This window comes from Labeo rohita, chromosome 16, assembly GCF_022985175.1.
Source record: "Labeo rohita strain BAU-BD-2019 chromosome 16, IGBB_LRoh.1.0, whole genome shotgun sequence".
Classification (NCBI taxonomy): domain Eukaryota; kingdom Metazoa; phylum Chordata; class Actinopteri; order Cypriniformes; family Cyprinidae; genus Labeo; species Labeo rohita.
The window spans coordinates 2,120,151-2,132,541 of NC_066884.1; the positions used below are offsets into that span (position 1 = coordinate 2,120,151).

Below are 12,391 nucleotides of genomic sequence, written 5' to 3' on the forward strand. Positions count from 1 at the left end.
TTAAAATTTCAAAAATTTGACTGACTTCAGGACAATTAAACTGGAAGTGCTTAATTGGTGGCCTACAAAAACACGTCATCCCTTGCAGCACTCCATTGTCATAAAATAATTTCATTTTCTGTTTTTCAGGCGAGCCGCAACCCTTCTGACTGCTCGTCAGGGGATGATGTCGGCACGTGGAGACTTCCTGAACTACGCCCTCTCTCTGATGCGTTCCCACAATGATGAGCATTCAGACGTTCTGCCTGTGCTGGATGTGTGTTCGCTCAAACATGTGGCATACGTCTTCCAGGCCCTCATCTACTGGATTAAAGCCATGAATCTGCAGACAACACTCGACACCACTCAGATTGACAGGAAGAGGTAAACTACCCATATTAACACTTTAAAACAGCACTATTTTAGTAATAAATCATTTAATCATTTAAATCATTTTTTTTTTTTAGCCTTTTGTTGATATTCGACACTGATATTTTAGTATATTTTAATATTTTTAATTTTGTACTTTATTTTTATTGGTTTTAGTTTCACATTTTGTTTTTATATTTTAAATGTTATTTTTTAGTTTAGTTAGTTTTTTAATTTTTTTTCGATTTAATTTTTTTTTTTTTTTTTTTTTTCATTTTTTTTTTTTTAATTTTTATTCTACTTTTTTATTATTTTTTAAAATTTAAAATTTCAAGTTTTTTAAATTTTGTATATTCATGTTTTTCTTTTTCTTTAAGTTTTTAAATTTTTTTTTCCAAGTTTTTTTTTTTTTTTACCAGTTTTATTTGGTTAGTTATGTTAATTTAGTTTTATTTTTGTTTTATTTAATAAGGCAGAATTAGACATAGTATATTTTAATATTTTATATATAATATTTAATATATTTTAATATTTATGTATTTATTGCTTTTTTTTAAGTTTTTATTTTGTCCTTTTTGACATTTTTAAACATTTTAAAAAAATATTTTTCTCTTTTTCATTCAAAAAAGTGTTTTTTATTTCAGCTTTTACAATTAATAAAACACTTTAGTTAACAATGGGGAAAAAAATCCTTTGTAAGATTTCTAAATACTTTTTCCATCTTATTTTAGAAATCGTGAGCTGCTGGAACTTGGCCTGGACAATGAGGACTCTGAGCACGAGAACGACGAGGACACCAATCAGAGTAAGTGTTGTTTCCGTTAACGGTTCATGAACTTCAGAAGCCAAAATGAAACACTCTGGCGTCAGATGGTGATGCATAGCATTTGCACAGCAGCTTTACTGCTGACCAATCAAACCGCTTGTTCCTCTGGACTCCACAGGCTCCACATTGCAGGACAAGGATGAGGAGTCTGTACCTGCTGAGACCGGACAGCACCATCCGTTTTTCCGCCGCTCGGACTCCATGACCTTCCTGGGATGCATCCCTCCCAACCCGTTTGAAGTGCCCCTCGCTGAGGCCATTCCTCTGGCTGACCAGCCGCATCTTCTGCAGGTCAGCGATGCCCTTTACCTGCGCTGTCATGTCCTCTTTTCGAGTTGTTTTTTGATGTCGTTCCAGATGGTTGGATCTTTAACACTGTTGCTTTTCTTCATCTCACAGCCCAATGCCAGAAAAGAGGACTTGTTTGGAAGACCAAGTCAGGGTCTGTATTCGTCGTCTTACATGGCCAGTAAAGGCCTCACAGATCTGACTGTGGACATGAATTGCTTGCAGGTGAACAGGGCTCACATACTTAGTACATTACTGCTTATTGGTGATTTTAAGTATATTTACATTTTTTGTGTGTATACATGTTTGTTTTTGTTCATTTTTTTAAATTTAGTTTCAGTTTTGCTTTTATTCATCTTTTTATTTATTTAAAATGTTTTTTTTTTTTGTATTGCTTTTTAAATGTATTTGTTTATTTTAAATTTAATTGTTTTTATTTAATTTTACTTGTTATTTTAGTTTTTTTTAATCAGTCTTAATAATTTTTAGTTTTTAATTTAGTTTTTTTATTTATCTATTTTTTTTTTAGTTTCAGTGTTTTTATTTTAGTCTTATTTTAGTCTTTTGTTGCAGTTTTGTGAAATTTAATTTTTATTTTTTATTTTTATTTATTTATTTTTTTTTTTTATTGCTTTAAAAATTTTTTTGTATAATTTAATTGTACAATACATTTTGTTTTAATTTAAGTAAAATTATTTACTTTTTTCTTTTTGTTAATGAACTTTTATTTTATTTTTATGTTTTAGTTTTTGTTTTTATTAATCTTTTAATTTATTTTTTTGTATGTTTGGTTTATTTTTGTTTTGAGTTTATTCTCTTTATTTATTTTTTGTTTTTTTATTGCTTTTTGTTTATTTATTTTCTAAATAACAAAAAAAATTACATTTTATTAATGAATTTTATTTAGAATAAATCTATTTAAACATAATATAAAAACAATAAAAAAAAATATATAAAAAAAAAATTTTTTTTTTTTTTTTTTTGTTGGGAAAACTGATGTTAAATTGTCAGTGCAGCAAGGAACTGAGCAGCTCTCAACAACAGTGAGCAATAAAATAGTGTTTTTACAATATTTTACTACGGGTAATTTTCATCCCAGATTCTACCCACAAAGATGTCGTATTCGGCGAACATGAAGAACGTGATGAGCATGGAGTCTCGGCAGAGGGGTGGCGAGGAGCAGCCGGCTGGGGAGCAGGACATGGATGCGTCCAAACCAGGCCCTTCGCCTCATGATCTGGCAGCCCAGTTAAAGAGCAGCCTGCTTGCAGAGATTGGTTTGACAGAAAGCGACGGCCCGCCTCTTCCCACATTTATGTAAGTCATCACATTCATTGAATCAGTAAGCGGCTGCTAGTGACTCTGTTAATAACATTTCTTGTTTCGTTTCCTCCAGTCCACACTGTAGCTTTATGGGGATGGTGATCTCTCACGACATGCTGCTGGGCCGCTGGCGGCTTTCTCTGGAGCTGTTTGGCCGTGTCTTCATGGAGGATGTGGGAGCGGAACCAGGATCTGTAAGTATCTGTTGATTGTCTCTTGTTTCCTGTAGCATTATGCTTATTTCCAGTGATAACCCTCTACTTTGAACATCGCAGATCCTGACCGAACTGGGTGGTTTCGAGGTGAAGGAGTCCAAGTTTCGGCGTGAGATGGAGAAGCTGAGGAACCTGCAGTCACGGGATCTGGCCCTGGAGGTGGACCGTGACCGAGAGCAGCTCATCCAGCAGACCATGCGCCAGATCAACGCTCACTTTGGCCGCCGCTGCACCACTACACCCATGGCAGTTCACCGTGTAAAAGTGACTTTCAAGGATGAACCAGGAGAGGGCAGCGGAGTGGCACGAAGCTTTTACACCGCTATCGCACAGGCCTTCCTTTCCAATGACAAGCTGCCCAATCTGGACTGCGTACAGAGTGTTAGCAAGGGAATGCAGGCTAGCAGTATGTATTGTTTGTGTTTTTTTGTTTTTGTTTTGTTCATTTTATATTTATCATTTTGTTTATATGTAATTTTTTTTTTTTTGTTGTTGTTTTTTTTTTGTTTTTTTTTTTGTTTCTGGTTGTTGCTCATGATGCTTGTGTGTTTGCAGATCTTATGCAGCGACTGAGGAACCGAGACCGTGAGCGTGAGAGGAGGAGCGGAGGACTGAGAGCTGCATCCAGACGAGACCGTGACAGGTGACTTTACCTAAACCTCTCTACTGAGATATTTGTGATACATTTGTGATGCATTTTTTTGGCAACCTAAATTTAAGTAGTGTCATTCATTTTATGGAGATTTTTAAAATTACCATTATTTAAAATAACATGATCTTTTATGATATATTATAAATATATAAGTATTAAGTACCATTATTTGAAATTTAATAATAATTTAATAATTATACCATTATTAAAAATTAAATAATTTAATATAAAAGATAATCTTTTGTGATATGGTAATGTATTTTCTGGCCAGTAGATGTAAGCAATATCATTTTATTTATTTTTGTTTTTGTTTATTTAAATACCATTATTTAAAGCCAATTTTTTATTATTATTATTATTATTATTATTATTATTATTATTTACATTTGTATTTTTTCATGATATATACATGTATTCTCTAGCAAAATAAATGCAAGCAGTATTCATTTTTTGTTTTGTTTTTTAAATGCCATTATTTAAAATTATTTAATTTAAAATAGGATAACATTTTATGATATATTCATGTATTTTCTGGCAAAATAAATTGAAGCAATATTTATTTATTTATTTATTTTAAAGTACCATTATTATACCATTATTGAAAATTAAATAATTTTTTATAATAAGATAATCTTTCATGATATATATTAATGTATTTTCTGGACAGTAGATGTATGCAATATCATTTTATTTATTTGTTTGTTTGTTAGTTATTTGTTTATTTAAATACAATTATTTGAAGTCAATATTTTTATTTTTTACGATATTTTCATGATATTCATGTATTTTCTGGCAAAATAAATTCAAGCATTATTAATTTATTTTGGATGTTTTTGCCATTATTTAAAATTGTTTAATTTAAAATTAAAGATAATATTTAAAATTGTAAATTTTAAAATGATTTATTAATTTAAAATAAAATATAATCTTTCATGTTTTTTTTTTTTCTGGAAAAATAAATTTAATGAGAATTTTTTAAAATACTATTATTGAAAATGATGTAAAATAAAAGATGATCTTTCATAATATATTCATGTGTTTTCTGGCAAAATGAATGGGGAATGAGTCCCCATAAAATAATTTTATGGGGATTTACAGAAAAAGCTGTACTTTCGCGTCACACCACAGCCTGAGACATTGAATTTTTTTGCAGGGACTCAAGGAGGCAGCTGTCGATCGACACAAGGCCGTTCAGACCTGCATCAGAAGGGAACCCCAGTGATGAACCGGAGCCGCTGCCGGCTCACAGACAAGCTCTAGGAGAGAGGCTGTACCCGCGAGTGCACGCCATGCAGCCGGTATAGACCAGAACAGCCATCAGCATTCATATCACAGGAGCACATGTGGCTTTTGAGAAGCTGATTAAGTGTGTGATGTGTGCTTTTCTCTACAGGCATTTGCCAGTAAAATCACAGGGGATGCTGCTGGAACTCTCTCCCGCTCAGCTGCTGCTGCTTCTGGCTAGCGAAGACTCGCTCAGAGCCCGTGTAGAAGAGGCCATGGAGCTCCTCATAACTCATGGAAGGTGAATCATCGCAACACAGACAACATATTTCACCCAAAAATCACACACAAAAATAAGAATTCCTTCCTATGATTTAAAAAAAAAAAAAAAAATGATAATGATAATACATGTATATAGTGTTACAACAGTGTTAAGTAATATTAATAATATTAAACGTATTGAATTAAATACTACAATTAATTAAATAAAATACAGTAAATTACGTGCATATTTATGTAGTTATAGTGGTTAATTAGTTTAACATATTTAATTGAAAATTATTAATAATAAATGGCACAAACATAAAATACAATATTAAGTGTAGTTGATACAATTATTCATATTGAATGCATTGAATAATTATATAATATAATTAAAGATACTGTAAATGACTTAAATATTCATGTAATTATTTTAATTAGTACATATATAGTTTTTTAAATGTAGTACAGATTTTTATTAAATGACTAAAATAAAATGTTTAATGTTTAAATGTTTAAAAATGTTTATTTAATAAATAAAAACAAATTATGATTACATAAATTATGTACACATTGATGTAATTATAGTGGTTAATTAGTTTAACATTTAATTAAAAATTAATAATAATAGCACAAATATAAAATTATATACAATATTAAGTGTATTTGATACAGTTAAGTAGTATTAAATGTATTGAATAATTAAATACTAAGATACTGTAAATGACTTAAATATTAATGTAATTATTTTAGTTAATTAGGTCATTGTTTAACATTTAATAATTTTTAAATAAAATAATTATTAATTAAAATAATTAAAATGACATGATTCAATTAAATGAATTTAATTTTTTAATTACATAGCTAAAATAAAACAGCTATATTAAGTTTAATAAATAAAAGCTCTATAAATATGTAAATTATGTATGCAACTTTATACGAATATTATAGTATTTAATACATTTAACATTGTATTTAATAATTATTAAACGGTATAATTAAAATTGCACAATTATTAAATGCTATTTAATGTGTTTTTTTAATACTATAAATATTATTATTATTATTATTATTATTATTATTATTATTATTATTTAAAAATTTAATTAGTTAAATTTATATATTTATTAATTGTTTAGCATTTGATTTCCTGGTAACCTGAGTATTTTTGTGGAATATATCCAGACTCTTTGCTGTTAGTGGAGTATTTAATGAGCTTTTTTTTTCTTGCACAGGGAAAATGGCGCTGACAGTATACTGGACCTCGGCCTCCTCGACACTCCTGAAAAAGCACAGGTATGTTGTGCCTAAAACCCCAAAGAAAACCTTCTATGGTTCATTGCATCATGTTATTTTGGGCTATATTGAGTTGATTTGTATGGTCTGATGTTACATCTGTGATCTGATTTTAATTTTATTTTTTTAATCTTTCACCAGCAGGAGAACCGAAAGAGGCACGGTTCGACTCGCAGTGTGGTTGACATGGAGCTGGATGACCCTGATGACGGGGATGATAACGCTCCTCTGTTCTACCAACCCGGCAAGAGGGGTTTCTACTCGCCCCGTCCAGGCAAGAACACGGAGGCCAGGCTCAACTGCTTCCGTAACATCGGCAGGTATGAGACATGCGTTGACTTGCATAATTACTTGCATTTCTGAACATAAATATTAAACTGAACCACCATATGAACTTCTCACAAATAACCCTGACTCCTCTGTCTCCAGGATACTTGGCTTATGTCTGTTACAGAATGAACTTTGCCCCATCACACTCAACAGACACGTCATCAAGGTGTTGCTTGGCAGAAAGGTGAATATCTAAATGTTTATACATTTCGTGATAGTGACATGGATATTGCTGAGGTTGGGCACTATGAAATTCATTTTATTTTTTCCCCAATTCTGTTATATAATGTTTTAATTTTTCTGGATTCTGTTTTAATGCGTTTTAGTAAAAGTATGTCTAATTAATTGAACTCATGAAACTTTGAATAAATTGTTAAATTATGTGAGTTTCATGATTTTAATTAATAAGACATGCTTTTTGTTTAAAATGTAATTAAGCCATTAAAATGAAAAATGAGATTTGGAGATTAAATAAAATAAATTAGGAAGAATAAAACTTTCACAGGGCCCTAAAAATATTTCTTTTTCTTTTTAATTCAATTTATTAAAATATTTAACAATAAATAAATAAATAAAATATTATTAAATATATTTCTTTTTTTCCTTCCTCAAATTGTTTGAATTTTAATTAAATTAAAATTGTTACAAATCTGTTGTCAAAAATTGTACTAATCGAATGAGTACAATAAATTAACCTTTTTTTAAACAACTATTTTTTTTTCCCCTTTAAAATCTTAATTTTTTTTATATACTTTCATTTTCATTTGAATGACTGGATTCTGTGTTTTTCTGCCTCACAGAAATTGTAGGGAAATCATACTGAGGTTTGTGTTCTCTTATCTGCAGGTCAACTGGCACGACTTTGCTTTCTTCGACCCGGTGATGTACGAGAGCTTGCGGCAGCTGATTCGTCACTCTCAAACCGAGGAGGCGGAGGCTGTGTTTGCAGCGATGGACCTCGCCTTCGCTATCGACCTCTGCAAGGAGGAAGGATCTGGACAGGTAACGGCTGCGTTCTTTCATCGCGTTGCCATCAGAGCTCAGTGTGCGCACATGACTGAACGTTTCCTCCTGGATCTGCAGGTGGAGCTCCTGGCCGGAGGGGTCAACATGCCTGTGACGCCTCTGAACGTCTACGAGTACGTGAGGAGATACGCCGAGCACAGGATGCTGGTGGTGGCAGAACAGCCTCTGCATGTGAGTGACCTTCACTTCTACTTTTTAGAAGCCAGACTTTGACTATCTGGACCATATTATAGCATATTCTGGACCTTTCTTTACAGCTTGCATTTTTTTGCATGCATATTTACATCTGTGCATTTGCTGTTATCCAAGCCAAACATTTTTTGCATGCATTGAAGCCCATGCTTTACTGTTACAGAAATGCTTTAAGAACACATATTCTGATTTACTGAAAGAATCTGTGCTGTTGCTTTTTTGATTCTGCCAAAAATGCACAAAACATGCACAAACGCGAAACAAGTGTAAGTGAAGATGTTGTTTGCAGGCCATGCGGAAGGGTCTTCTGGATGTGCTTCCAAAGAACGCTCTGGAGGACCTGACGGCTGAGGACTTCAGACTGCTGGTCAACGGCTGTGGAGAAGTCAACGTCCAGATGCTCATTAGTTTCACCTCTTTCAATGATGAATCAGGTACGTCATTGGATCTCCAAAATGCTTGACTGATTCTATATTGCATGTTTTCATAAGAACTTGAATTTAGAATTATTTGAAAATGTTACAGTTTGCAATCTTCATTCCATTTGTAACAATTGTAACACTTCATTTTTCAAAATTCCACTTAGTCATGACTCGAGGCTTACGCCTATGGAAGACTTTAAACATTCCATTCATGTATTTTTATGCACATTTTGAGCCACGATGAGCTTCCTGTGGGTCTTAAAAAGTCTAAATTTGCCCTTCCACAGTTTAAGGTCTTAAATCAGAGCAGAAAGTCTTAATTTCATTTAAGGCATGAATTTTCCAGTGCAAATATCTAGAAATTCTTAAATAGAGATAAATTTACTTGAAATACAAAATTAAGGTTTCAAGTCTTGATTTCTGAGAAAATGAAAACTCAAACCACTAAACCACTATTTTTGATAGAAAAAAACTAAAGAAAAAAACTTGGTTGACAAGGCAATATTCCGAATTTATTTATGAATTTCTATTTATTGTCACTTGATGTACTAAAATAAGTTTTAAACTGAAATAAAATGAATAAAAACTATGTAGACATTTAAAAAAACAAAACAATAAATAATTAAAATGACAAAAGTACACAACAAAATTGCTAAAGATTTTTTTAGTTTAAAAAATTTAAACTAATTTAAAAAAAAAAAAGAAAAACAGTAACTACATATATCTTGGATATACTAAAATAAGTGCCAAACACATGGAATGGAAACATCATAATTACATAAGGCACATTTAAGTATAATATTAAGTTAAGTCGTTGCCAATACTTCTGTATATACACATTTAGGTAATAAGGCTTCTAATTTATTTTTTTTTTTTTTTTTTTTAGTTTTTAAATTTTACAATTTTTTTCCATTTTAAAATGCAAAAAAAAAAAAAAATTAAAATGATTCATTTTTTTTTCTCACTATTTTTGGCAATGTTTGAAAAGGCTTATTTGCAAAATGTACACTCAATATTATATTCTATATTATTTTTTTTTAAAATAAAATGTTACATGAAAGCATAATACGGTCATCACTAGCAATTTATACTTTTATAAAATAAATTTTAAAATAAAAAGCTATGAAATTATATATAATTTAAAAATGATGGATAATGTGCAGTAAAATAACTGATTTTTTTTGTACATAAATTTATTTTAAAATAAAAGGTAAAACAATTTTTATAGTTATAAATTCTAATCTTTAACTATGGTAGTTTATGTATAATGAAAACAAAAATAATGTGCAGTAAAATAACTGGATTTTTTTAAAATTGTAATTATATACATGAATTTTAAAATAAAAAAGTTTAAAAAAAATGTCCAGCTTTCCCATAAAAGAGCAAAACAAAGAGCTTATATAATTGCTATATTTGTGATTTTTTTTTAAATAAATAGTTACATTTATTTGATATAGTTACAATGTATCATTTTGTAGTTTTTATTGACTATGAAGCATATTTTTTAGAAGATTCTTTTATTTTTAATGATACAATGAAATGCTTTTATTTAGAAATTAGAGTTCAAAAATCCCATCAAATATCTAAATAAAAGCTCATACATACACATACATACATACACATATATATATAATTTATATATTTATACATACACATATTTTTTGTTGTGGTTGTAAGAAAAATATTCCATAAAAGCATGTGTAAATTTTTCTGTTTTACTATACTTTTTTTTTTTTTTTTCTGTTACTATATGAAAGTAACATTTTCTGTTAATATGTTATTGTAACCCTCAGGTGAGAATGCAGAGAAGCTGCTGCAGTTCAAACGCTGGTTCTGGTCCATCGTCGAGAAGATGAGCATGACTGAGCGGCAGGACCTGGTAAGAACTTCTCCTTTTTCCTTTACTCAGTGTGATTTTGCGTAAACCTACGGCAGACGTTAACGCGTCGGTGCGTGCCGCCCGCAGGTGTACTTCTGGACGTCCAGCCCGTCTCTGCCGGCGAGCGAAGAAGGATTCCAGCCCATGCCCTCCATCACCATCCGGCCGCCGGACGACCAGCACCTGCCCACCGCCAACACCTGCATCTCTCGCCTCTACGTGCCACTTTACTCTTCCAAACAGATTCTCAAACAGAAACTTTTACTAGCCATCAAGACCAAGAACTTCGGTTTTGTGTAGTCGAACGAAACCCCGTTTAATCGTTGTGTAATATTACTAGTTCCATTTTTGTAGATTTATTTTTTGTCTATACAATTTTATGAAATTTAAAAAGTGCTGTCGCATCCCTGGCAGTCTTTTTTTTGGTCTGCGTTTCAGACGTCGGACGGCTTGTTCTTATTTTGTTTCTTTTTCTTTTTTTTATTTCCGTTATCCGAGTATAACGCAACATTCCTGCATTGGCTTTTGTAAAGTTGAAGCCTGCAGCTCCATTGGCTTGAACTGTAACTTCCCGTGACTTTGGCCTGACGGTAAACTGTCCGCCAAACCCAGCCAAAGATGACAGCAGGAGTATTTAAAGAAAAAGAAAGCTTACACTGTGATTTATGATGTTTTTTTTTTTTTTTTGTTTTTTCCTGCCCTAAACATAAATATTACTATCACTGAGAGTTCACTGCTGCCTTTGTGGAAAGTCATTTTTTCTTGTATAGAGGGAGTAGGGAATTTCAAAAATAAACTTGGATGCAAACTAGTCTTGTGCTGCTTCTTTTTTAGTACTTGGGTAACACTTTACATTTAAGGTCTTGTTTTGTTAACATTAACTGTTAACAAATGTAATTATTGATTTTAATCATGTTCTAGTAAATGTTTAATAAATGTTGTGTTGTTCATGTTAACTAATATGTTACTAAATTAAACCTTATTGTAAAGTGTTACCAGTTACACTTTATTTCAAGGTGTCATTGTTACAGTGTAATTGTACCTTTAAGTACTGAGTAGTATTAATTAATTACATGTACTTACTATATGGTTAGGATTAGGGTTTGGTTTAGGGTTACTTGCATGTAATTATGCGAAATTAATTGTAAGGACACTTTAAAATGTTATTAATTCTTCTATATACAGACAGGTAACAGTGTATTGAGAGGCTTCTAATTCAAAATTTTTTTTTGTTTTTACATTTAAATTAAATTTTTTTTGTAAAATACTAGTTTTAAATTTTTAAAAATTAACTATTTTTGGCAATGTTAGAAAAGGCATACTTGCAAAATTGACACTAAATACTATATTATTTTTTTTTAAATAAAATATTACATGAAAGCGTTATACTTTAGTATCACTAAACACTAAAATTAATTAAATCAAAAGTTATGAAATATAGTTTAATATATTTTGAAAAAATTAAAATTTAAAAATTATGAAGATAATGTGCAGTAAAATAACTGATTTTTTTATAATTATATACATTTATATATATATATATTTTTTTTTTCTTTTTTTTTTTTCTTTGAACACATTCTAAATTATAAATTCTAAACTTTATGGTAGTTTATGTGTTAACAAAAACTAAAATAATGTGTAGTAAAATTATAGATTTTTAAAAAAAATAAAAAATTATAATTATACATGAAAACGAATTTTAAAAAAGTGTTTATTTTTCTAAAAAAAACAAAAAAACTTCAACCATGTTAACAAAAATTAAAAATGTGCGTGTTGTGGATTTTTTTTTAATAATTATATACTTAATTTTCAAATGAAAAGTAAAAAAAAAATGTAGTCTAAAAATATAAAAATAAATTCTCAACTTTAACGATGGTAACGAAAACAAAAATAAAGTAAAATAACTGATTGTGGATTTTTTTTTTTTTTACAATTATAATTATACACATTAAAATTAATTTTACAATAAAAAGTTAATTCGTTTTTTAACAAAAAAATCTAAAAATTATTAATTCTAAACTTTTAACTGGTAGTTGATGTATTTATTAATGAAAACTAAAATATTTTTTTAATTGAAATAAAATTCATGAAAATGAATTTTACAAAAAA

The 12,391-nt window shown here is 30.2% G+C and overlaps 1 protein-coding gene across 1 annotated transcript in view; it reads left to right on the top strand.

Moving 5' to 3' along the window:
- Positions 1–11,093, top strand: part of ubr5 (ubiquitin protein ligase E3 component n-recognin 5) — a 46,687-nt gene extending 35,594 nt beyond the window's left edge. Inside the window, 19 exon segments of the mRNA XM_051130986.1 lie at positions 130–363; positions 1,080–1,153; positions 1,293–1,465; positions 1,574–1,687; positions 2,562–2,779; positions 2,859–2,979; positions 3,061–3,406; positions 3,556–3,643; positions 4,806–4,950; positions 5,046–5,066; positions 5,068–5,177; positions 6,373–6,433; positions 6,575–6,753; positions 6,863–6,947; positions 7,610–7,765; positions 7,847–7,960; positions 8,271–8,415; positions 10,197–10,282; positions 10,370–11,093. Coding sequence (XP_050986943.1) covers positions 130–363; positions 1,080–1,153; positions 1,293–1,465; positions 1,574–1,687; positions 2,562–2,779; positions 2,859–2,979; positions 3,061–3,406; positions 3,556–3,643; positions 4,806–4,950; positions 5,046–5,066; positions 5,068–5,177; positions 6,373–6,433; positions 6,575–6,753; positions 6,863–6,947; positions 7,610–7,765; positions 7,847–7,960; positions 8,271–8,415; positions 10,197–10,282; positions 10,370–10,582 — 2,683 coding nt within the window. The 3' untranslated portion in view covers positions 10,583–11,093.
- The last annotated feature ends 1,298 nt before the right edge of the window (positions 11,094–12,391 follow it).